Here is a 23,051-nt window from a genome sequence, read left to right on the forward strand (position 1 = left end):
GGCTGCAGGACCCCGGAGGCGGTTGCCGACGTGTGGTTGGCTTACCCAGAAGGAGCCCCCCCCCCACGACGCTGCTCACCCCAGGGCCCTCCAGTCCCCGCGTGGAAGTAAAGTTGGTCGCACACATGCTTCCCCTCAGCGCCGAGCTCTTGTCCTTCCGTGCACCCGACAGGCATTTAATGGGCGCCTGCAACATGCAGCCCATGGCGCTGGGGAGCGACCAGGCGGCAGCCGCTAGAGCTGCCTCAGGTTCCTCAGGGGTGGGATGGAGGAGTCCCAAGATTCAGGGGGCTCCTCTGGCGGGTGCCTGTGGGTTTCAGGTTCAGCCGGCCAAGGGCAGAGGGGCAGCACAGGGGCCGTCGGAGGAGCAGGGGCGCCTTCCTGGGCCTGCGCGTCCCCTCGCTGGGCACCCTGTGAAGCGGCCCAAGCCAGCCCCGTCCCCACCCCAGCGCCGTGGCTCCCAGGGCACTGCTGCCTTATGTGGGGCCCTGAGGCCGCCAGCGGGCTGGGGCCTCGCCCGGCAGCAAAGGGCAGAGCTGGCAGGGAACCGGCTGGGGTGTGGAGAAAGGGCATCAGGGTGAGTCCCGGGTCAGCAGGACTGCAGACGCCAGGGAAACTGAGGCCCAGGAGACAGATTCTCTGCTTGAGGTCACTGGCTTCAGGACTGGCCGTCTGGGTTCTGTCCACACAGTGGGGTTTGCACGTGTGGCTCTGAGACAGGGGCGCGCCGCCCCCTTCCCACGCCAGCGGTAGACGTGGAGCCCCATCCCACCCCCACGGCAGGTCAGACGTGGAGCCCCGTCCCACCCCCACGGCAGGTCAGACGTGGAGCCCCGTCCCACCCCCACGGCAGGTCAGACATGCAGAATCCGGGTGGCAGTGGATCCTCCGGCCCCTCCCTGGTCCTGGGCTCGTCTCACCCTGAGGGCCCCGCGCTGCGGGCTTTGGGCTCCGCCAGGACCTGCCCCAACTGAGGAGGACACGGGCTTCAGTGCTCACGGGGAGGCTGGGGGTGGGCAGGCTCGAGGGCCAGCATGGACGGGGTGGGCAGGATTTGGCCCAGAGCCCCAAGGAGCTGCCCTGCGGGAGGCTCTGTGCCTGGAGCCCAGTGACAGTGGAGCAGAGTCGGGGGCCGACTGGACGGCAGGAGGAAAGGGGTTTCCACCAAGAGGCCATGGGGATCAAGAGCCCATAGCCTACCGTGAACTGACTCAGTTTTGGTTTGTTATTTTTATTTTATTGTTTTTGAGGAAGATTAGCCCTGAGCTAATATCTGCCACCAATCCTCTTTCTGCTGAGGAAGACTGGCCCTGAGCTCACATCCATGCCCATCTTCCTCTACTTTATATGTGGGACGCCTGCCACAGCATGGCTTGACAGGCGGTGTCATGTCCGCACCCAGGATCCAGCAAACCCCGGGCCCCCAAAGGGGAACGTGCAAACTTAACTGCTGTGCCACCAGGCCGGCCCCCAACTGAGTCAGTTTTAACCTGTGCACACAGTCGAGGCCCACCTGCTGTCTCTGGGTGTCCCCCTCCCCAACACCCACCCCTGGATCCTCAGCATCCTTTCTCACACAGCTGGGCACTGTCCTGCCAGGCTCTGCTGCTTGCAGGATACTCTTCCTGCAGGTGTCCACAGGACACCATCCCTCCCTGCCTTCAGGTCTTCACACAGACATCTCCTCCTCCGAGAGGCCCCCGGACTTTGCCCCCAGCACCTCCTCATCCCCTCTCCCGGCTCTGAGTCATGTAGCCTGTACCACCTTCTAAGGGAGGATGTGCCCCCTACTAAACGTCACGTGTGCCGTGCTGGTCCTTTGTCTCTTCTGTGCGGCTCTCAGCACCGTTAGGTTCCCTTCTGAATCCCAGCCCCTGAGCAGGTGCTTAGTAAGTCCTTGTTGAATGAATGAGGGAATGAACGAACCCCTGGCCTGGACTAGGGGTGAGAGCGGGTGGGAGAGACGGCTGCAGCCTGTGGGGGAGCAGTGCTCAGGACCTGGGGACGAGGCCCCCAGGCTCAGAGTGGCCTGGGTCCCCAGGTCGCCGAGTCCTCTGCCTTGAGGCCCAGGCCAGGCCCCTGGAGGAGGGCTGTGTCTGCCTCTCCGCCACCAGGCGTGGTGGGCCCTCAGGCTGGGCCGCGGGTCCGCCTCCCGGCTCTCAGCCACGAGCCCCGGGGCCCTGGCCGCCTGCCCGGACTGACATCTTCCCAGGGCGAGCATGAAAGGTCCCCCTTCAGCTGGAACACACATCTGCCTGGGGCGGGCCCAGCCTGGTACAGCCAACGCTGCTGCCCGCCCAGCCGCTCGCCACCACGGACCGGCAGCGGCCCTGCCTGCCTGTCTGGCTGCGGGTCTGGTGGAGGGCACGGCAGAGGTGGCACCCTGGGAGGAGGCCAGACCCGCCTGGTGGGGGCGCCGAATCTCCACGGCTCCGGCCAGGCTGGCGGGGTGTGCGAGATGGCCCGGCTCAGCCTCCCATTGTCCAGATGGGCCCATCCCTTAATCGCTGTTGAAGACCTACTGTGTGCAGGGAGTCGTCCATCTCAGGCTCAGGGCCCTGGCACCGCCAGGACCTCAGGCAGAAAGGTGCTGTGAGGCTGAAGGGTCCCAGGAAGCCCCTCCTACCGTCCTGCAGGCCTCCTCTCTCTCCTCCGTCTGTCTCCCCACCACCCTCCCCTAAGGACACCTCCCACTCTCTGGTACAGCTGGGGTGGGGACTGGGGCTAAGGACAGAGTCCCCAATGTCACCTGACACCAAGAATCACCCTCAAGCTGGCTCCAGCCCAGAAGAAGAGCCTGAGGGGGTCTTCCCAGAGCTGGGGGCCTGAGCCCAGGGGCCAGAGAAATGGGGCGGGGGGGGGGGGGGTGGGACCTGTGACCCTGGGCACTTCCCCACTTTAAAGCCCACCCCCTTACAGGAGACGCCCTGCCCCCACTGCTGGAGGCAGGGGTCGCCAGCACCCTGGGGGGGCTCTTCTCGTCGGCCTGTCCTCGTGAGCAGGAGGTGGGGAGAGGGGGCGACCGTGGGAGCCGGAGACTCGCGCGCGCGGACCCCACTCTGCCCCTCCCCACACGAGGCCTCGGTCCGGGGCCTTCAAGGGACAAAGCCAGGACTCCGGCGGCCTCTAAAATCGTCCTTTTATTATGGAAATTCTCAAACCTATAGAAAGGAAGGAGGCGGCGGGGGCGGCCCGCGTCTCCGAGCCCGGCGTCAGCGGCACCGCCCGCTGTGCCCTCGGACGGAGGCGACGAGCGCGGGGACAGGCCCCTCGCCAAGGACGCGCGCAGAGGCCGGGCCCGCTGACCTTGGGCGCGTCCTTCCGCTTCGCGGGCCTCAGTTTCCCCTCCTGGGGCGAGGCCCGCGCGTGTCTCCGAGGCCTGGGGCCGCGTGACCTTGGGCCGTCCCCGGCCCCGGGCCTCAGTTTCCCGGGCGCGCGCGGAGCGGGCGGGGCGGGGCGGGGCGCGGGAGGAGGCGGGGCTCCGGTCCCGCCCGCCCTCGCCAGGCCCCGCCCCGCGGCTCCGCCCGCCCGCCCCGCCTCCCCCTCCCTCGGGCTCGGCCGGCGGCGGCGGCGGCGGCTCCCTCCGCACTGCCCGGCGCCGCCTCGCCATGGACGCGCGCGGGGGCGGCGGGCGGCCCGGGGAGAGCCCGGGCGCGACCCCCGCGCCGGGGCCGCCGCCGCCGCCGCCCGCGCCCCCCCAGCCGCAGCCGCCGCCGCCGCCGCCGCCCGCGCCGCCCCCGGGCCCGGGGCCCGCGCCCCCCCAGCAGCCGCCCCGCGCCGAGTCGGCGCCCCCGGAGGCGGCGGACGAGGGCGGCCCTCGGGCCCGGCTCCGCAGCCGCGACAGCTCGTGCGGCCGGCCGGGCACCCCGGGCGCGGCCAGCACGGCCAAGGGCAGCCCGAACGGCGAGTGCGGGCGCGGCGAGCCGCAGTGCAGCCCCGCGGGGCCCGAGGGCCCGGCGCGGGGCCCCAAGGTGTCGTTCTCGTGCCGCGGGGCGGGCGCGGGCCCGGGGCCGGCGGACGAGGCGGGCAGCGAGGAGGCGGGCCCGGCGGGGGAGCCGCACGGCAGCCAGGCCAGCTTCATGCAGCGCCAGTTCGGCGCGCTCCTGCAGCCCGGCGTCAACAAGTTCTCGCTGCGGATGTTCGGCAGCCAGAAGGCGGTGGAGCGCGAGCAGGAGCGCGTCAAGTCGGCGGGGGCCTGGATCATCCACCCCTACAGCGACTTCAGGTGCGGCGCCGCGGGGGGCGCGGCGAGCGGGCGCGCACGGTGGCCGTCCTTGGAGCGCCTCGCAGGGCGGGGCGGCGCGCCCCGCGGGTGACCTAGGGGCCCCCTGGTGACCTCAGGCGCGTCCGGGACCCGCCCCGGAATGACCTGGGCGCGCGGGGCTCCGCCCTTGGAGGGGCGCTGGGAGGCGCGCGCGGGTTGCCGCCGTGACCCCGGCGCGCCCCCTCCCGCGCACCTGACATCCCCCGCCCCGCGGGGTGGGCGCACGTCACGGGCCGCAGGACCGGGGTCTGAGGGCGCAGGGGCGGAGAGGACGAATAGAGGGGAACGTGAGCGCCCAGGAGGCGGCGGCGCGGAAGGAGGGAGGAGGGAAGGAAGGGCGCCCGGAGTGGAAGGACGCGCCCGGAGAGGCTGGCGGCGAAGGGGTTAAGCGAACACGGCCCCCTCCCACGGTCGCCACCTGCGCCCCGCGCCGCAGCCAGGCGCGTCCCAGGTCCCCGGGCCTGGACACCGCGTGAGGAGGGGGCACCGAGAGGCCCCGGCGCTATGTCTTCTCTGAGCCGCGTCAGCCCAGCGCCGGGTGGTGTGCCCATGTGTCAGTGGGTGTGTGGATGCTGATGTGGATTAAGCCGGTGGATGCGCGGAAGGGCTCAGAGCGAGGCCCGGCACAGGTCACGGGCTGTGTGTGTTTGCGGTTCTGGCTCCTGGGCGCGCGCATGGCCTGCGAGTGCGAACGGTGCGGATCACTGCAGGCCGTGTGTGTGGTCACGGGCATGTGACCGCGGGGGGCGGGGGTCCTAGGGGTGAGGGCCGAGCGAGGGGGGGAGGCGTGTCGCTAGGGGTGTGTCTGCGGGATGGGTCACTGGTGTGTGCTGGAGAGAGATGGGGTGTGTGAGCGTGTGTGTGCCCGGGCGGGTGTGCTTCGGCGGGCAGTGGGGGCGAGCTGTGTACGTGGGGGATGTGTGTCCGGGGAGCCGGGCGCTGAGGGTCCCTGTGGGTCCCGCCGGCGCCGGGTCCGTCTCTCCGCCGGGCGCGGTTTCAGCACCGCGGACAGCAGCCGCGTCCCCTGGGCCGGAGCCCGGTCCGCGACCCCACTGGCTCCTGGGTCCCCAGAGCAGGGAAAGGGGCTGTGGGCTCTCCCCTTCCTTGGCCCTTCCCCAAGCCCCAGTGCTTGACAAACAAGGAAACTGAGGCCCAGGGCACAGAGTCGGGGACAGAGGCTGGAAGGAAGTCTGGGATTCCAACCTCTCAGCCCTCAGCCCTCAGCCCTCCCCTGGGAGGTGGATGCTGGACTGGCTTGACCACTGGCTCAGGTTGTGGGAGAGGCCAAGGTTCCAGGGGCCCCGGGGGGAGGCCCAGATGGCTCAGCGTTCCTCTGTCGAGCATCTCGGTGCGTGAGATGCGGACAGACTCGAGTCCCAGGCTTCCCGGCCTGCCTGGCCCCACTGTGAATGGACAGCTAGTGCCAGCTGGCTGGGCAGGGACTTCAGTGACATACTGGGCAGGGGGAGGGGCTGCAGAAGGTAGCCATTCCCCCCGTCCCCTCCGGCGTGTCTGCCTGCAGCATCCCCTGGGTGGTGGGAGGCCCCGGGCTTCCTCTTGGCTGCAGAAGGGGTTGTGTGTGGCCTGGGGTGAGGGCTGCCCGGAGGAGGTGTTGGGCCTCCCCGTCCTGTGGCCCCCAGTGAGCAGCCGCCATGGGACCCTGGGCAGGCCATGCGGTCCGGCTGCACAGATGACGGGTAAAATAGAGGGGAGCAAGCCGGGGCCAGTGTGGGCCGTAGTAGCTGGGACTAGGGGAGCCACAGTCAAATTAAAAACTTAAGGTGTCGCCAAGCTGGGGTGCAGCAGGGCCTCCACAAGCCCCCGTGTTTCGGGAACTGTGCCCCCCCCCAGACCCTTCATTTGATACAGGGGCAGACCCCAAGCACCCGACCGAAGCAACACTTCCTAAACCCACCCTGGGCCGGGCGCTGTCAGAGCACCTGACCAATGTCGATTAATCCTCATGTCAGGAAAGGGGGGCACAGAGAGGTAAAGTCACCTGCCGAAAGCCACACAGCTCATCAGGGGCAGATGGGGGAGTCACACCTGGCCTGCAGGCCCCAGTGTCCACGCTCTTGACCACCAGGCAGCCTGGCCTCTGGCCAGGTCCTGTCCAGGCCAAGAAGAATGGGAGGAAATAGGCATTCTGGGGATCGTTCAAGATGTCAGGGGCGCCCGGGCCCGGGCTGTGGGTCATCTCTATGTTTGCGTGTGTGTGTTCGTGTTTAGAAACCCAGCATGGAGCCTGCGGGTCTGTTTTTCCACGATTGCTTCCCCTTGTGCTCACCACCGTCCCGTTGGGGCCCGTATCTGCCCACCGCATGCGATTGACAAGGGAGGGGGGTGGAGAGGGAGCCCCAGGCCCCCAGGTCCCGCCCGGGCGCGCTGCGGCTCCACTCCCCGAGCTGTGACTCTGTTGCCTGTGGAGCCCGTCCCGTGCGCACGGGCCTGGCACCCGCCTGGCACCAAGAATGGGACAGTTAATGTTGGTGGCCTGGAACAGCCCTGGCCGTGCCGCCCTCTGTGTTTGCAGAGGCCCCAGGGAGGGAGGCTCTTGACAAATGGACCTGGGCAGAGGGAGGTGTCCCCAGGTGGGGGGGCCAGAGAACAGCTGGGCCAAGGCCAGGAGGCAGGAGTGCGTGGGGCCAGCTGCGCTGGGGACAGTGTCCTGGGCGGTCTGCAGAGAGACCTGTGCTGCCTGGGCCTGGCCTCCAGTCCCCGCTGGGCCTCGCTGCCTCGGTTTCCCCAAATGCGGCACTATGAGGGGGAGGTGCATGCCAGCATCTCTCCGGGCCTCAGATCTCACCCCCTTTCTGCTCCCCGTCCGTGGAGCTCGAGCCTTTGCACCCCATCCTCCCGACGCCTGCCCTCCCCCCTCCGGCTCCCGGGTCGCCTCCCCAGGCCGGCCCTGCCTGCCCGTCGGCATGGCCCCATCTGGTGCCCACACTGCCCGCCCGCCCGCCCGCACTCCCTCCCCAGTGGCCTTGCTGCTCAGCGCGCTGCTCACCTGCCTCCCGGCCCGGCCACGGGCTCACGGCCTGTCGAGGTCCCCGTCCCTCCCCGGGGCCGGGCCACACGGGGGCCCCGGACGTGTCTGGGGACCAGGCGACAGGCACGTGGGGTGCTGGGCGGAGGCGGGTCAGCTCGCGGCCTGGTGTCCCGGGCGGCTCTGGACCAGCCGGGGCTCGCCTGAGGCTGTTCCCGCACCAGCACAGCGGGGCCGCGGCTCACACGCAGCCGTCTTGGGAGGCGACCCTGGAGCGGGCGGGCGGCCGAGGCGCGAGTTCCAGGCACAGAGGGGAGGGTTGGGATCAGGAGGTTTGACTTTCCTTCTTTGGGGACAAACGTGAAAACCAACGGATGAAGGAGGGCGGTGGGCCTCGCGGAGTGCCTGGGGCCTTCTGCGTCTGCCCCAAAATAATTTAAAAAGTAAATGTAGTTAATTCCCGCTCCCTTCACCCCGGTGGCCCTGATTCTGGGGGCCAGACGGGCTCGAACGTACCGAGTCTGAGGTGGTGAAGCAGGAGGTGGTGGGGCGTGGGGGGATGGGTTGTCGGCTTCTCCTGACGCTTCCCACCGCCTCCTCGGCTGGTCGTCATGGGAGTGACCTGGAGGTCGGGGGGGCCCCGGTGGGTCTGGGGTTTTCCCTCAGGAGCTCCCAGTCTCCCTAGAGCGAGAGGGTGGGCGGCTGGCTCTTCACCGGCTCCTGAGGCTGTAAGTGCCTCTGGGGTCCGACCCGAGTCTCTCCTGCTGCGGGCGCGTCCTCCCGGGGAGGCCTGAGGGCCAAGAGAGGAGCCGGTCTCTTTTCTGGCCCCAGATGCTGCCCTGTATCTGTGTCCCATCCTCTGGGGCCCCCGGGGGACTGGGACGGTGGAGGGGGGCCGGCTTGAAGAACTGACGACGGAACCAGAGCCCGTGTCCCCCCCACCCAGCTGGCCCGGCGGATCAGCGGGGGAGCAGGATGGGGCTCAGCAAATCCACGTGTCAGCTCGCGGGACTAAACCAGCATTATCCAGAGTCGGGGCTGGGGGGCGGGGTCGAGGGTGACTCTGGACCCGGCAGCCAGGCGCTCCGAGCGGGGGGGCCGTGGACAAACCCGTTTCCCAGGCGGGAGGCCCAGGACGCTCTGTGGTCCGTGCGAAGGGTCCGGCCGGGGCTCCTTCCTCTCTCCGGGGGCTTCCCGCCAGAATCTGGAATTTCTGGTCCCTGAATCTCCCACCTGAAAACCTTCACGTCCCCCAGCCCCCTCACGGCCCAGGGGCTCCGGGGCTGCTCCGGGGGTCCCTCAGGCCACCCACTTGCTCAGCTGCACCCTGCTGCACCGACCCCGTCAGCAAACCCACCCCACATCCAACCCGCAGAGGCCATCCGTCTCCTGCCTGGATGCCACCCTCGGCCCCCTTCCTGAACCCCCGCTGCCAGCAGCTTCCCTCTCGCCTGAAACCTCCCACCGTGGTCCCGGAGGCCCCACACCCTCCCTCATCTCCTCTCACCTCCCTTCACTCCCTCTACTCCAGTCCCGACCGCCCGCTGGCCTTGCACCGGGAAGCCCCACGGCAGCCACGGGACCCCGGCACCTGCTGTTCCTTCTGCAGCGAACTGCGCCAATCGGCTCCTTCTCCATCATCCGCCCAAATGCCGCCTCCTCCAAGAAGCCCTCCGTGCCCACCCCGGCTAAAGGGCCCCCTGTGAAGCATTCCGTCCATTTATCTGTCTGTGTGGGACGTCCGTCCCACGACCCCGGCTGGGCCCCCAGGTTGGTCCGGTGACCGCGTGTCCTCTGGGCCCAGCGCACAATCGGCCCCACGGCCTGCCCCGTTTTGGGATCGCCTGGGAATCTGGCCTCTTCCCCGGCGAGAGTGTCCCTTTCATAAGCCCTGACGCCGGCTGGGATCCGTGACTCCATATCCGAGGGCTCGGCCCTGACCCTCCATCCCTGATCACCCTTAATCGCCCACTTCGGCCCCTGATCCCGCGGATTTGCTGAACGTAATTCCCACTGCTTCCTGCCCGGTTCTGGCTTCTCGCCCCTCGGTCCTGTGAGGAGGGAGCCGGCCGCCCTTGCCCACAGTGTCCCTGACCACCGGCCGTGGGGGCTTGGCCGAGCTCCCAGGATGCCCCTGCCCAGGGGTGGGGGGCAAAGACCCCCTGGCCCTCGTCTGGCGCCGCCCGCTCTGTCCTGGAGGAACGGGGCACTTGTCACCTCGGGAACTTCAAAGCAAGGGGCCCTGAGTGCCAGAAGCAGGAAGGTGACCCCATGGCCTGAGCTCCAGCCTGGAAGTCTGGCCGCCTGGGTTCTGTCACATAACACTTGCCGTGCCTCAGTTTCTCTGTCTGATGTTCTTGCTGAGCATCCCCCGGGACGGCTGAGCGGCTGCTCCTTGGTCCCAGCCGGGGTCTGACAAGGGAGAGGCTGGCAGCCGCGGGCTGACTGTGTGCCAGGCCCCTGCTGCTGCCTGACTGTGTCCCCCGTGGCCCCTGGGGCGGCCCAACGTGGGAGGCTGCTCCGTCCCCTGCCTGGACCCTCTGCCCCAGGCCTCAGTTTCCCCTCTTCCTCCTCCTGCCCCTTCCAGGGGGACCAGGCTGGCTGGAGGGACGAGGGTCAGGGCCCCAGGCCGGGTGGGGGGGGGTCTCCCCATTGGAGCTGGCGGGATGCCCCGGGGATGCGCTGGGCCGTCCTGCCCCTCAGCCCCGCCCTGGTCCCCTGTCCTCTGCACCGGCTGCTCTGAGCCCAGGGACGCCACCCGCCTGGAAGACAGGCCGCACCACGTGACGGCGGGGGGAGGGGGCTGGGCCTCCGGCCTGCAGGGGCCGTTCCCGGACAGTGGGGGCAGTGGACACGGGGCGGGCCCTGGGGGCTGCGGGCCTGGGTCTGAGTTCTTCGTCCTCACTCCCGGGCTGGGCCACTGCTCCGGTCTGTCAGTGGGGAAGTGGTGCCTGCCCCTCCCTCACCCCACCCCAAGGATAGAAGGGGAGACCGTCAAGTACGCCCTCAGCTCTGTGGCCATTTAGATTGTTTCTAGGCCCTCTTGGTGGTTTCTAGGACACCCCCACCTCAGTGGTTTCTAGACCCCCCCTTGTTTCTAGGCCCCCTGGTGGTTTCTAGCTGTCCTCCCCCCCCCCCCGTGGGCCCCTGGTGGTTTCTAGTCACCCCCATGGTCTCTGGCTCCCTGGTGGTTTCTAGGACCCCCCTGGTGGTTTCTAGCTATCCCCCCCGTGGTTTCTAGGCGCCCTGGCCTTCTCAGTTACTCTTTCCTGCTTGCTTGGTCGTGTGCCATGAAGGAGGGAGTCAGGTCTCAGTCCAGAGAGGACTCAGGGCAGGATTAGCTGTGCAGCGGATGCCCTAGGGGTTGGGGACGGGGAGCGGGGCCAGCAGGCAGGTGGGACCCCCAGTCCCATCGGATGCTGGGCCCTGGGGCTCTGGAGGATGAGCAGATGCCCCAGCACCGGAGTCTGAGCCTCACAGTTCGTCTAGATTCAGGCAAAGGAGGGGTCGAATTTCCAGCAGTCATTTGATTTTGCCCTTCACATGCACCCCCGGGTCACGTGGCCCCGTCTAGCTCTCAAGGTCTTCATCCACCCCGGGCGGGTTTTGCAGCTCCCTCCCCATGGTGGTGAGGCCCCCCGAGGCCGCTCATCACAGGTGGGCCGGGCAGCCTCAGGGGGACCCTCCAAGGCTGCCACTCCCTGGGCTCCCCCCAGATGGATAGAAGAAGAGACTGAGGTTCCCAGAGGCTGGAGGCACTTGCCCAAGGTCACGCCTGCCCGAGGGCAGGAGAGCTGGGTGTCAGCCCAGTCTGGCTGCTGCCTCCCTGGTGTCAGACGCTGGGTCCCTTCCAGGCTCTGGCTGTTGCAGACCGAGCCGCTGTGAACATCTTGGTACAAATCGCTTTTTAATTTTTTTCTCTTCCTCTTGGACAGTTTCCTTGGGCTCAATTCCCCGAAGTGGAACGCCTGGGTCACCAGGCAGGCGTGGCGTTTAATAGCTCTTCCCTCGCAGGGCCGTCCAGAAAGAGCCAATTCACAGCGGCTCCCAAAATAGGGAGCTCACTGAGGCCAGCACTGGATTTGCGGCTTTTTATTTACTTGTGCTAATTTGGGCGAGTCTCTCCAGCCCCTTGGAACCTCAGTCTCTTCTTCTGTTCATGCGAGAGGAGAGGCCCAGGAGTGGCAGCCTTTGAGGTCCGTCCAGGCCCTGTCTGCCCACGTGGGATGGAGCCTTCTCTAAGTGGACGTGGGGACTCCGGCCGTGACGGGGAGGGAGCCGGGCCTACGGGAGGAGGAAACTCTCAAGAGAGCTGAGTGGGCTGACGTGATCCGGGGTGGGTGTCTCTGCAAAGTCAGGGGCAAAATCAAATAAATGACTCTGTTCAGAATTCGAGCCCTCCTTTACTTGAATCTAGACGGGCGTGTGGGTTCAGACCTCCAACCTGGGGCACTTGCTCCTCAGGAGACCCCCAGCCCCCCAGGGTCTTTTTTACAGTGTTAACATATATATAACATGAAATTCAGCAGTTAACAACTTAAAAGTGCACAGTTGAGTGGCATTAAGTATAATTACATTGTTGTGCAACCATCGGCCGATCCATTTCCAGAACTTTCTCATCTTCCCAAGCAGAAACTCCCATTCCCAGCCCACCCCCCGCCCAGCCCCTGGCCCCCACGAGCCCGCTCTCTGTCTGTGGATCTGCCTGTTCTGGACGTTTCCCGTCCATGGAGTCACACGCCGTGTGTCCTTCTGTGTCTGCTTCTCTCCCTGAGCGTCGTGGGTGCAGGTCCCTCCACGTGCAGCCGTGTCAGGGCCTCGCTCCTCTTCATGGCTGCATAATAGTCCAGCGTGTGGGTGGACTCATGTGTGCGTCTCTTCACCCACTGAGGGACCTTTGGGTGTGTCCACTGTCTGGCGCTGCTGTGGGCGCCTGGGTACAGGTGCTTGTTCGAGTCCCGGCTCTCGGGTCCTGGGAGCTGGACCGCGGCGTCAGATGATGATTCTGTTTAACTTTTTGAGGAACCGACAGGCAGTCCTCCCTCGGAGCCGGTTTGATGTGCGTTTGCTCGGTTGCTATGGGGCCGGGTGTCTGTCCCTGTGGCCTTTTGCTGCGTCCGTATGTCCTCCTGGGAACGAGCTTTATTCAGAACACCGTGCCCGGCCGTCAGCAGGTATTTTTTGAATGACCGGGCCTTTCTCTGAGAGCGCTTCCCAGGCGGGGTTTTGGAACCGACCTCGGGGACGTGTATCGTCCTGGGTGTATCGCTCAGGTCCCTACCAAGCTCTCTTCCTCCCTCCTGGATGGGCGCCCCGCCTCCTCCCTGTGTCTGGCCCCCAGGATTGCTTCCTGAAATGGAAACAGCCAGACCCCTCCCCTCAGCCTTCCAGTGCCCCACGTGGAAGCTCGGCCGCGTGGGACGGCGTTGGGACCCCGCAGCCCTGGACATCGGGCTGTGCACATCCAGCTCCCACCCTGCCCTCTCTGGCCCCCATGTCCCCACCGCGCCTGCTGCCCAGCAGGCCCAACGCTCCACATGCCCTCTCCACGCCCAGCGCCTCTCTGCTGCCTCCTCTCTCCTTCTCCCTAATGTTTTCTGGATGCCGACTTGTGCCAGGACTGGGCCAGCGGGAGGGACCCAGGCTGGGGAAACCCAGCGGGCAGTGGGGTGAGTTGGGTGCTGTCTTAGGCGTGGGAGGGCTTCCTGGAGGCGAGGTCCACGCCAGCCGTGAGCCAGGCCGAAGTCTTGGCTTTGCAGGAGGAGGGACGACCCGGGCTGGTCCTCGAAGGCACATGTGCCGGTGGAGACGGCGGTCCGCAGGGGTCACCACGAGGGCAAAGGCGCAGAGCAGTGACGGCCCGCCTCCCCACAGGTTCTACTGGGACTTCACCATGCTGCTCTTCATGGTGGGGAACCTCATCATCATCCCCGTGGGCATCACCTTCTTCAAGGACGAGACCACGGCCCCGTGGATCGTGTTCAACGTGGTCTCGGACACGTTCTTCCTCATGGACCTGGTGCTGAACTTCCGCACGGGCATCGTGATCGAGGACAACACGGAGATCATCCTGGACCCCGAGAAGATCAAGAAGAAGTACCTGCGCACGTGGTTCGTGGTGGACTTCGTGTCCTCCATCCCCGTGGACTACATCTTCCTCATCGTGGAGAAGGGCATCGACTCCGAGGTCTACAAGACGGCGCGCGCCCTGCGCATCGTGCGCTTCACCAAGATCCTCAGTCTGCTGCGCCTGCTGCGCCTGTCGCGCCTCATCCGCTACATCCACCAGTGGGAGGAGGTGAGGGCGGCCCGGGGCGGGGCCGGGGCACAGGGGGCGGGGCCACGGGGTTGGGGCGGGGCCACGGATTGGGATGAGGGTTTGATGGACGCAGGGGGTGGGGACACGATACGGGGGCGGGGCCACGGGGACGGGGCGGGGCCACGGTTGTGCGATGAGGGCTTGATGTGCACAGGGGGCGGGGCCACGGGGATAGGGCGGGGCCACGGATGTGGGATGAGGGCTTGATGGGCACAGGGGGCGTGGACACGATACGGGGGCGGGGCCACGGGGGTGGGCGGGGCCACGGGGATGGGGCGGGGCCACGGATGTGCGTTGAGGGCTTGATGGGCGCAGGGGGCGTGGACATGATACGGGGGCGTGGCCATGGGTGGGGCGGGGCTGTGGTGTGCGCAGGGGGCATGGCCAGGGATGCGGTGGAGGGACTTTGATGGGTGCAGGAAGCGTGGCTGTGGGTGTGTGGGCGGGGCCCGTGGTGTGAGGGCGGGGCCGTGATGGTGGCTCTGCTCCGGGCTCCGAGGGTCCAGGGCTGTGTCCCCAGGGAGAAGATAAACCCTGTGACAGGCACAGGAGCAGAGTCATGGGGGGGCCACGGGGTGGGGTCACAGGGGTCCCTACGGGGCAGATCCGCAGGGTGGGGTCACCCAGAGCACAGTGCTGACCCTCGACGCATCCGTACCCCTTCCCTTCATTCTGTCCTTGAGAGGAGGAATCCATAGTCCGTTGGCAATGGGGAAACTGAGGCTCAGGGAAGCGAAGTCACGCTCCTCTCCCCCAAGTCGGGACCCACCTCCTGCCGCCTGTGCCCAGCGATGTCGCCCTCAGTTTCCAGGGCGGGACAAGGCTCCAGGGGGAAGCGAGTGGGCACGAGGGGGTCCAGAGAGAGAGGGTGGGCGGCGGGCTGGGCAGGGGCCACGTGTCTGCTCTAGGACGTTTCATCCACCAGAAGCAGCTGGGCCTCCCGGGAGCAGGGGCCGCACGGGCCGCGTGAGGGTCGCCGTGCGACGGGGGCGCCTCTCAGAGCGCTGCTGGGGGGAATGTGGGTCCCCTTGTCGGGGAGCGTGGGGGAGCGTCTTCCTCCCGCTTCCCGCTGTCGGGGTGTCTGCGGGACCCTCACGCCGGCCCCTCCGCCCCCAGATCTTCCACATGACCTACGACCTGGCGAGCGCGGTCATGCGCATCTGCAACCTCATCAGCATGATGCTGCTGCTGTGCCACTGGGACGGCTGCCTGCAGTTTCTGGTGCCGATGCTGCAGGACTTCCCCCGCAACTGCTGGGTGTCCATCAATGGCATGGTGGTGAGCCCGCCCGCCCGCCGGCGCCCCGGCCCGCCGCGCAGACAGGGAAACTGAGGCCCCGGCTCAGACCCCAGCGCTCCCACAGGAGTGCGCAACGCCTGAAACCACCCATCAGGGCCCCTCGCGGCTCCGGTCCCCACTTTGAGCCTCTCAGACCCCAGACCGATGAGACGCACGTCCTTGACCGCGACGGCTGTGTCACCAGGGATGACATCGTCCCGTTACTTTTTTTACCAGGTCGCCTCCACTTTTTTATTCACGTGCATTTATTTAAAAGACCGTTTTATGTCCTGACCCTCCAGTGGGAAAGTGCCTCATGGGCCAGAAATAAAAATCGATGGAGGGAGGCCCAGCGCCTGGGTGCGGGCAGGCGTTAAAGTCGGGTTGGCACCACGGGGAGCCTTTCTCCCGCCCACTGGGTGCGTCTGGGGTGGGGGGGGCATGCGATGCGCGTGGAGTCACGCACAGAGCAGGTGGGCGCTGGTGGGCGCGGAGCGGCAGAGGGCGCCCGCCCGGCGCCTGGCACAGCTGCCGGCTGAGGCGGCTCATTGTCTGGCGGACACGCGGGCCTGCTGTGCTGTTTCCTGAATGGGGCCCCGCCACCCCTCCCACGGCCGGGTCAACCGAGGACTGGCAGGGGGTCCTCCCGGGCCCTCTGGCCCGATCCCAGTGTCCCCAGCTCACCGCCCCTGGGGATCCTTGGAAGTTCTACATGCTCTCAGCCTCACAGACACTCTGATCAGAGGCTGCAAAGGGGGGGGGGGCTCCTGAGCCCCCAGGGCCAGACTGTGGCCCTTCTGAGCCTCAGTTTCCCCAAGAGTGGAGTGAGGAGGCGGCTTCAGACCTGCCCCTGCCGCTCACTCGCTGTGACACGCACACATCCTGTCACCTGCCTGAGTCTCAGTTTCTCTCGGTTACCTTTGGACACGGGGAACTCACCACCTCGGGTGCCCGGGGGAGGACGGGCAGGCGGGGCCCTTGGGGTCGGGTGGCTCCCTGGGGGCCGTGAGCCCCTACCCACCCGCCCCCCTCCCCCGCGGCCTTGCAGAACCACTCGTGGAGCGAGCTCTACTCCTTCGCGCTCTTCAAGGCCATGAGCCACATGCTCTGCATCGGGTACGGGCGGCAGGCGCCTGAGAGCATGACGGACATCTGGCTGACGATGCTGAGCATGATCGTGGGCGCCACCTGCTACGCCATGTTCATCGGCCACGCCACGGCCCTCATCCAGTCGCTGGACTCCTCGCGGCGCCAGTACCAGGAGAAGGTCTGAGAGGGGAGGCGTGGCCCTGCCCCGGGTCTGGGGGTTTGGGGAGGCCACCCCGCCATCCTTCCAGGTCCTGAGGGGGGTGGAAGCCCAGGAGGGAGACAGGAGTGAGGGGGTCGGAACGGGACGGGGCCAGGCCAGGGGCGTCACCCTGGGGCAGAAGGCACAGGTGGCACCTCTGTAGGAGGTGGGGCTCTCGCGGGGGTCTCTGGGCCGGCTCACGAGGGGCTGGGACGGGGAAGCACCCAGCAGGGTGGCTGGAGGACACACCACGCGGCCGGGCCCCAGGGGAAGCCTCGGGGAAGCGAGGATGCCGGGCCTCTCGGATCTGTCCTCGGGGTGGGGGGCCTCCATGGGGCTAGTCCTGGGGCTGGGGGCCGAGAAGGGCCGAGGGAGAGCGAGCATTGAGTCTAGCTTCACTCTCCACTCTGTGCCTCAGTTTCCCCTCCGTAAGGCCCAGGGTGAGCTTGGGCTCCCCTGCCAGACGCTGCCCCGTCTGTCCCGCCCCACTGCCCCCTCGCCAGCCTGGCTGGGCAGCCGCGAGCCCCCCCGCAGTGCCAGCCGGGTCGGCCGGGTCAGCTGGGCCCGGTGCCAGCGCCCCGGCTGTCCGGAAGCCGCGGGCCTCGCACCCAAACAGGAGCTGGTGCCGCCACCCGCCCGCCGTCACGGGTTCCGCTGAGCTCAGGGCAGCTGTGGCCGGGGCGGAAGCGGGGCCGGGGCCCCCCTGGGGCACCGTCCTGGAGACAGCAGGGCCTGGCACCCCCACCCTGCTCAGAGGGGTTGAGCGGCGGTTTCTAGAAAGGTCATCGGGAGGGGGGCTGGGGCCAGCGGCCGAGACTGGGGTCTCTGGGACAGAGTCCAGCATCTCGGGGGACCCCTCTGAGGGCCTGGGGCCCCGGGGGGTGTTGCCAGATAAAACTCAGGACGCGGGAGTGACCTTTCACGTTGGCCCGTCCCCACGCCACGCCCAACTCGTTGCCTGTGTGTCTGACGTCTGATGGAGCCGGGCATCCTGGGTCTGTCGCTGTGGTCGGGGGTCCCAGCGGGGATGCTGACGCGGCCCCCCCCTCCTTACAGTACAAGCAAGTGGAGCAGTACATGTCCTTCCACAAGCTGCCCGCCGACTTCCGCCAGAAGATCCACGACTACTATGAGCACCGCTACCAGGGCAAGATGTTCGACGAGGACAGCATCCTGGGCGAGCTGAGCGGGCCGCTGCGCGAGGTGAGGCGCGGCCTCTGGGCAGAGCAGGAAGGACTGAGGCCACAGTGGTGCCTGAGGGGGCGGCTCAGAAGGATGGAGCGGGGAGGCGGCTGGGGGTGAGCCTGTGGGCCCCAGGGGAGCGCGCGGCCGGGACACAGGCCCGAGGTCTTGGGGGGGGGGGCTCTGAGGCTTCTTCCTGGGGGGCACTGACTTCACTGTGTTTGATAATTTTCACTCGTTCGTTCATTCATTCATTCATTCATTTATTCCTTCATTCATAGACAGACCTCACAGACCAGAACATGCGTAAAACTCAGCGGGTTTTAGCGCAGTCAGAGTGGTGCAGCCACCACCATTGCCTACACTCCTATCCCCCAAAGGACACGGGTGCCCGTGGGCCGTCTCCCCCCGCCCAGCCCTGTACTTGGCCGTTACGTAGCTGTCCACACGGCTCCGTGTTCAGAGGTTTCCCGGCTTCCGTCCGGCCCTCTGCCCGCCGTGTCCCCCGTCTCCTCTTTAACACGAAACCAGGGTGCACGCTCGGGGGTGTGGGCCCCTCGCTCGGCTGCCTGCCCCGGATCCGGACGCCAGGCGCTGGGTCCCCCGGAGTGGGCTGCGCGTTGCGGGAGGAGCCTCAGGCCGTCCCCCAGCACCGCCGGCCCCTCAGAGCTGTTTTATTTGCGTTTCTCTGCGGCCTGTCGTGACTTTTGCTGTTTTTCTGCAGGCCTTCGGGCCTTTCTGTTGTTTTCAGCAATTCCAGCTGGAGGACTTCAACTCTTTCTGACACAGATTTCCATCCCGATGGCCCTTTGTCTATTAACTTTTTTTTTTATTTTTTGGCTGTGGTGGAGTTTTAGGCTGCACACAGCAGGTGCTCCACGTGCGCTTTGCTGTATGCAGTAGGTGCCAAATGTGTGCTTGCTGTGCAGAGCAGGTGCTCAGCACCTTCTTAGTATGGACAGCAGGCGGGCAATACATACTTGCTGTGCAGAGTCGGCTCCGATACCTGCCTGCTGTATACAGCAGGTGCACAATACTTGCATGGCACGCCCAGGTTCTGGGGGCATTCACCCACGCTTTCTTCCAGCCCTGGTGTAGTTTCACACCGCACATGTGGACCCCTGACCCCTCTGGAGTCCGCCCTGGACCGTGACGTGACAATAGGATTTGGGCTCCTCTTCCGCCGCGGGGCGGACACGTCCGGCTTCGCCCCGTGACCGGGGCCACTTCTGCCTTCAAGTCCAGCCCCGTTGTGCTTGGGTCTATTTCTGGCCGTTTGCTCCATGGGGGTCGAGCCCCCGCCGCCTGAATCAGAGGCTCCCCACTCGTCTCGGCGGCTGGGAGGGCCGGCCCGGCCCTCGCTCTCCTCTTTCACCAGCTTCCTGCTCTTTGTGCTGCGAATTGTGCCGTTTTGCTGTTTCGCTGGTTTGTCCTAAATGCACTCGACCAGCTCCTGTTCCTGAAAGCACACCTGGTGGCATTTCGCTGGGGTCGTGTTACGTCACGAGTGGACGGCGGGGGGGACGTCTCTGGTCCTCACGACGGTCAGAGTCCCGTGTGCGGCACCGCGTGTCCCACTCCCCTCTGTGCCTTTGGGAGCGTTTCTGAGTTTTCTTCAAGGAGTTTGGACGTTTCTTGTCAAATTCAGGCTGCACCTTTCGGCTGAGGTCCTGGTGATGGTGTGAGTGGGGTCGTCTCCCCCGTTTTAGCTTCTGCTGAGAGGGTTTGGTTTGTAAATGTGGAGGCTCTTGATTTCTTCTCAAAGTGAGCTCCCTTCTGACCGAATGCGTCCTCCGGCACAGCGTCCGTGCCGCAGGGCTCTTCACGGATGGGCGAGGAGTGAAACCCCCGTGTGACGCCTCCCAGATCACACGTGTGACGACTCCGGCCCCCAGCAGCCTCTTTGCCCAGGGCAGCCGTCACCGGACGTCCATCCACCCGATTGGTTTTGAGGTTCTTGGTTTCCACGTTGACTTTTTTTTATCACTTGCTATTTTGACAAACTTCCCACATTGTTACTGCTTCCCACTGATTCTTTAGGGTTTCCGGGCGGTCGCATCAGCAGAGGCAGTTTTACTTTTCCCTTCCCATTCCTTATGTCTCCGAGTGCCTTTTCTTGTCCAATCGTGTCACCCGGCGTCACCAACACGGAGTTACGTGTGGGGAATCTGTGCGCGTCTGTTCTCGCTCCTTTCATGGCAAAACCTCCAGTGTCTGCCTGTTAAGAAAGACGGATTTCGGGGCCGGCCTGGTGGAGCAGTGGTTAAGTGTGCATGTTCCGCTTCTCGGCGGCTTGGGGTTCGCCGGTTCGGATCCTGGGTGCGGACGTGGCACCGCTTGGCACGCCATGCTGTGGTAGTCGTCCCGCATAGAAAATAGAGGAAGATGGGCATGGATGTGAGCTCAGGGCCAGTCTTCCTCAGCAAAAAGAGGAGGATTGGCAGCAGATGTTAGCTCAGGGCTAGTCTTCCCCCCCAAAAAAGAAAGATGGATTTCAGGTTAAAGTGTTGAACTTTCACAGACAAAGAAACTGAGGGTCCGAGAGGTGAACCGGGCCCAGAGGTGGGGCGAGACTGGAGGCGAGAGCGGGCCGTGTGCTGATGTGGCCCCACCTCCCGACCCTGCAGGAGATCGTCAACTTCAACTGCCGGAAGCTGGTGGCCTCGATGCCGCTGTTTGCCAACGCTGACCCCAACTTCGTCACGGCCATGCTGACCAAGCTCAAGTTCGAGGTCTTCCAGCCGGGCGACTACATCATCCGCGAGGGCACCATCGGGAAGAAGATGTACTTCATCCAGCACGGCGTGGTCAGCGTGCTCACCAAGGGCAACAAGGAGATGAAGCTGTCCGACGGCTCCTACTTCGGGGGTGAGCGTCGGCGGGCCCCCACCCGGGGACGGAGGGGGGCTGGGGCGGCTGGTGGGCCTCGGGAAGGGGCTCTGGGGGGCCAGAGCACACCCGTGGTGGCCGGGGGCAGCCGGGTGTTGCCCGGCGGCTGAGGACGCCTCCCCGCACTGCGCACAGAGATCTGCCTGCTGACGCGGGGCCGGCGCACGGCAAGCGTGCGGGCTGACACCTACTGCCGCCTCTACTCACTGAGCGTGGACAACTTCAATGAGGTGCTGGAGGAGTACCCCATGATGCGGCGGGCCTTCGAGACGGTGGCCATCGACCGCCTGGACCGCATCGGTGAGCAGCTGCGGGAGGGGCTGAGGCTTGGATGGGAGGCAGCGGGGCCAAGCTGACCCTCAGGGCCCCCCTGGTCCCCAGACCGGATCCTCTGACTTGCTTTCTCCCCTGGCCAAATGCAGCCCGTTTCCCAGAAAGTCTGGGTGTCCCCAGCTGTCAGAACTTCTGCTCACTTGGCAAACATCTGTTGAGCACCTTGTGTGCCAGGAGGTGTAGACGGTGAGCCGCGGGGCCGGCCCTGGGCCGCCCTCAAGAGGCTTCTGTTGTGGAGGAGGGGCTGGGGGTGGTGGTGGTGGGGGGGCCCTTGTAGTGCTGAGTGGAGACCAGGAGGAGGAGTGACCAGACAGCAAGGGAGAAGGTGTATTCTAGGAGTGGACACGGCATGTGCAAAGGCCCTGAGGTGGGGGCGAGGCCTGGCAGCTGGGAGGAGGGAGTCTGGGGTACAGGAGGGGCCTCGTGGGCTGTGGGGGAGGAGTTTGGACTGTCAATCAGGAGCAATGAGGGTCACAGTGATGCTAGGCAGGGGAGGACCTGGTCAGATTTGCATTCCAGAGGGGTGGAGGTGGCCTTGCCTGCAGGGGGAGGCTGGGACCTCAGAAACTGTTGAGGTGAAGCCCTAGGGACTTGCTGATGACGAGACCCAGGATCAGGGAGGTGGCCCCTGGGGCTATTTGTGGGAATAAAGATGACGGCTGGAGAAGCAGGCCTGGGTGGGGGGAAGAGATGTTAGAGGGAACACTTCCCAGTACACAGGCAGCGCTCAACACGTTTATGGACAACCGGCACTTGACAACCTGCTGTGCACAGTAGGCACTCAGCACATTCTGTGTAGATGGTAGGCACTCAGCACTGGCTGTGCACAAGCATGTGTTCTGGGTGTGATGCTGTACACAGCAGGTGCTCAGTACATGAGTGCTGTGCACAGCACACTCATGCTTGCAGTATGTAGGAGGAGCTCCCACGTGTGCTTCCTGTGTACAGTGGGCGCCCACACCCACTTACTCTACATGGCAGACACTCATACTTGCTCGCTGTATGTAGGAGGAGCTCCCGCGTGCTCGCTGTATACAGCAGGCGCCCCTGCCCTCCTGGTGTATGAAGGAGGAGCTCTCCTGGACGCTCGCTGTATGCAGTGGGCGCCCACACCTGCTTACTCTACTCAGCTGACACTCATACTCTCTCGCTGTATACAGCAGGCGCCCGCCCGCCGCGCTGACACCCCCCCCCACCCCCCGCAGGCAAGAAGAACTCGATCCTGCTGCACAAGGTGCAGCACGACCTCAGCTCGGGCGTGTTCAACAACCAGGAGAACGCCATCATCCAGGAGATCGTCAAGTACGACCGCGAGATGGTGCAGCAGGCGGAGCTGGGCCAGCGCGGGCTCTTCCCGCCGCCGCCGCCGCCGCAGGTCACCTCGGCCATCGCCACGCTGCAGCAGGCCGTGGCCATGAGCTTCTGCCCGCAGGTGGCGCGCCCGCTCGTGGGGCCGCTGGCGCTCGGCTCGCCGCGCCTCGTGCGCCGCGCGGCCCCGGGGCCCGCGCCCGCCGCCAGCCCCCCGGGCGCGCCCGCCAGCCCCCGGGCGCCGCGGACCTCGCCCTACGGCGCGCCCGGCTCCCCCGCCGCGCCCCGCGGGCCCGCGCTGCCCGCCCGCCGCCTGAGCCGCGCGTCGCGCCCGCTGTCGGCCTCGCAGCCCTCGCTGCCCCACGGCGCGCCCGGCCCCGGCCCCGGCCCCGCCGCCTCCGCGCGCGCCGCCAGCAGCTCCACGCCGCGCCTGGGGCCCGCGCCCGCCGCCCGCGCCGCCGCACCCAGCCCGGACCGCAGGGACTCGGCCTCGCCCGGCGCCGCCGGCGGCCTCGACCCGCTGGACTCCGCGCGCTCGCGCCTCTCGTCCAACTTGTGACCCTCGCCGCGCCGCCCCGCGGGCCCGGCGGGCCGGGGGCGGGCCGCCACCCAGACCAAAGCCATGCCATTGCGCCGCCCGGCCCGCCCGCCCCAGAAGCCATAGAGGAGACGTAGGTAGTTGTAGTCGGATGGGCGGGCCGGCCGGCGGGGCGGGCAGCCTGCGCCCCCGCGTCCCCCATCGCCCTGCGCCCACCCACATCGCCCCTGCCCAGCGGCCGCCTCGCGGCGCGCGGGGCTCCCTTCACCTCGGTGCCTCAGTTCCCCAACTGTGAAGCGGGGCCGGCCCGGGGCAGGGGGCGCGGCCCCGCCCGAGGAGGACTCTGTTTTTTAAGTGCAATACTTGGCCCGCCGGCTCCCCGCTGCCCCATCGCGCTCACGCAATAACCGGCCGGCCCCGCCCCGAGCGGGCACGCAGCCGCGCCGGCACCGGCCGGGGTCCTGGCCGCGCCTGGGCGTGGGGGAGGCGCCGGGGGTCCCCGCCGGCGTGATGAATGTACTGACAGCCGAGGCCGCAGCGCCCCCCGCGCCCCCCGCGCCCACTAACCCCCACGCCCCCATTCCGCGCAATAAACGACAGCATTGGCGCCCAGCCTGCCCGCGTCTGATTGCTCGGGCGGCCCCAGGGGGGCAGGCGCCCCGGGAC

The 23,051-nt window shown here is 66.7% G+C and overlaps 1 protein-coding gene across 1 annotated transcript; it reads left to right on the forward strand.

Moving 5' to 3' along the window:
• Window positions 1-3,593: 3,593 nt before the first annotated feature.
• HCN2 (hyperpolarization activated cyclic nucleotide gated potassium and sodium channel 2) lies at window positions 3,594-22,992 on the forward strand. Its single transcript, XM_044752189.2, has 8 exons — window positions 3,594-4,225; window positions 13,125-13,548; window positions 14,686-14,847; window positions 15,896-16,114; window positions 17,192-17,338; window positions 19,945-20,185; window positions 20,342-20,506; window positions 21,745-22,992. The coding sequence occupies exons 1-8, from the start codon at window positions 3,609-3,611 to the stop codon at window positions 22,404-22,406; spliced, it is 2,637 nt and encodes an 878-aa protein (XP_044608124.2). The 5' UTR covers window positions 3,594-3,608; the 3' UTR covers window positions 22,407-22,992.
• Window positions 22,993-23,051: the final 59 nt, after the last annotated feature.

Source organism: Equus asinus, chromosome 20 (assembly GCF_041296235.1).
Source record: "Equus asinus isolate D_3611 breed Donkey chromosome 20, EquAss-T2T_v2, whole genome shotgun sequence".
NCBI lineage: Eukaryota > Metazoa > Chordata > Mammalia > Perissodactyla > Equidae > Equus > Equus asinus.

What these genes read in the sequence shown, in the direction of transcription:
- HCN2 (XM_044752189.2), top strand. Translation starts at nt 3,609, where the DNA reads ATGGACGCGCGCGGGGGCGGCGGGCGGCCCGGGGAGAGCCCGGGCGCG. An exon ending in ACATCCACCAGTGGGAGGAG is followed by an intron (nt 13,549 to 14,685) that starts GTGAGGGCGGCC and finishes CTCCGCCCCCAG; the next exon opens with ATCTTCCACATGACCTACGA. An exon ending in CGACGGCTCCTACTTCGGGG is followed by an intron (nt 20,186 to 20,341) that starts GTGAGCGTCGGC and finishes CACTGCGCACAG; the next exon opens with AGATCTGCCTGCTGACGCGG.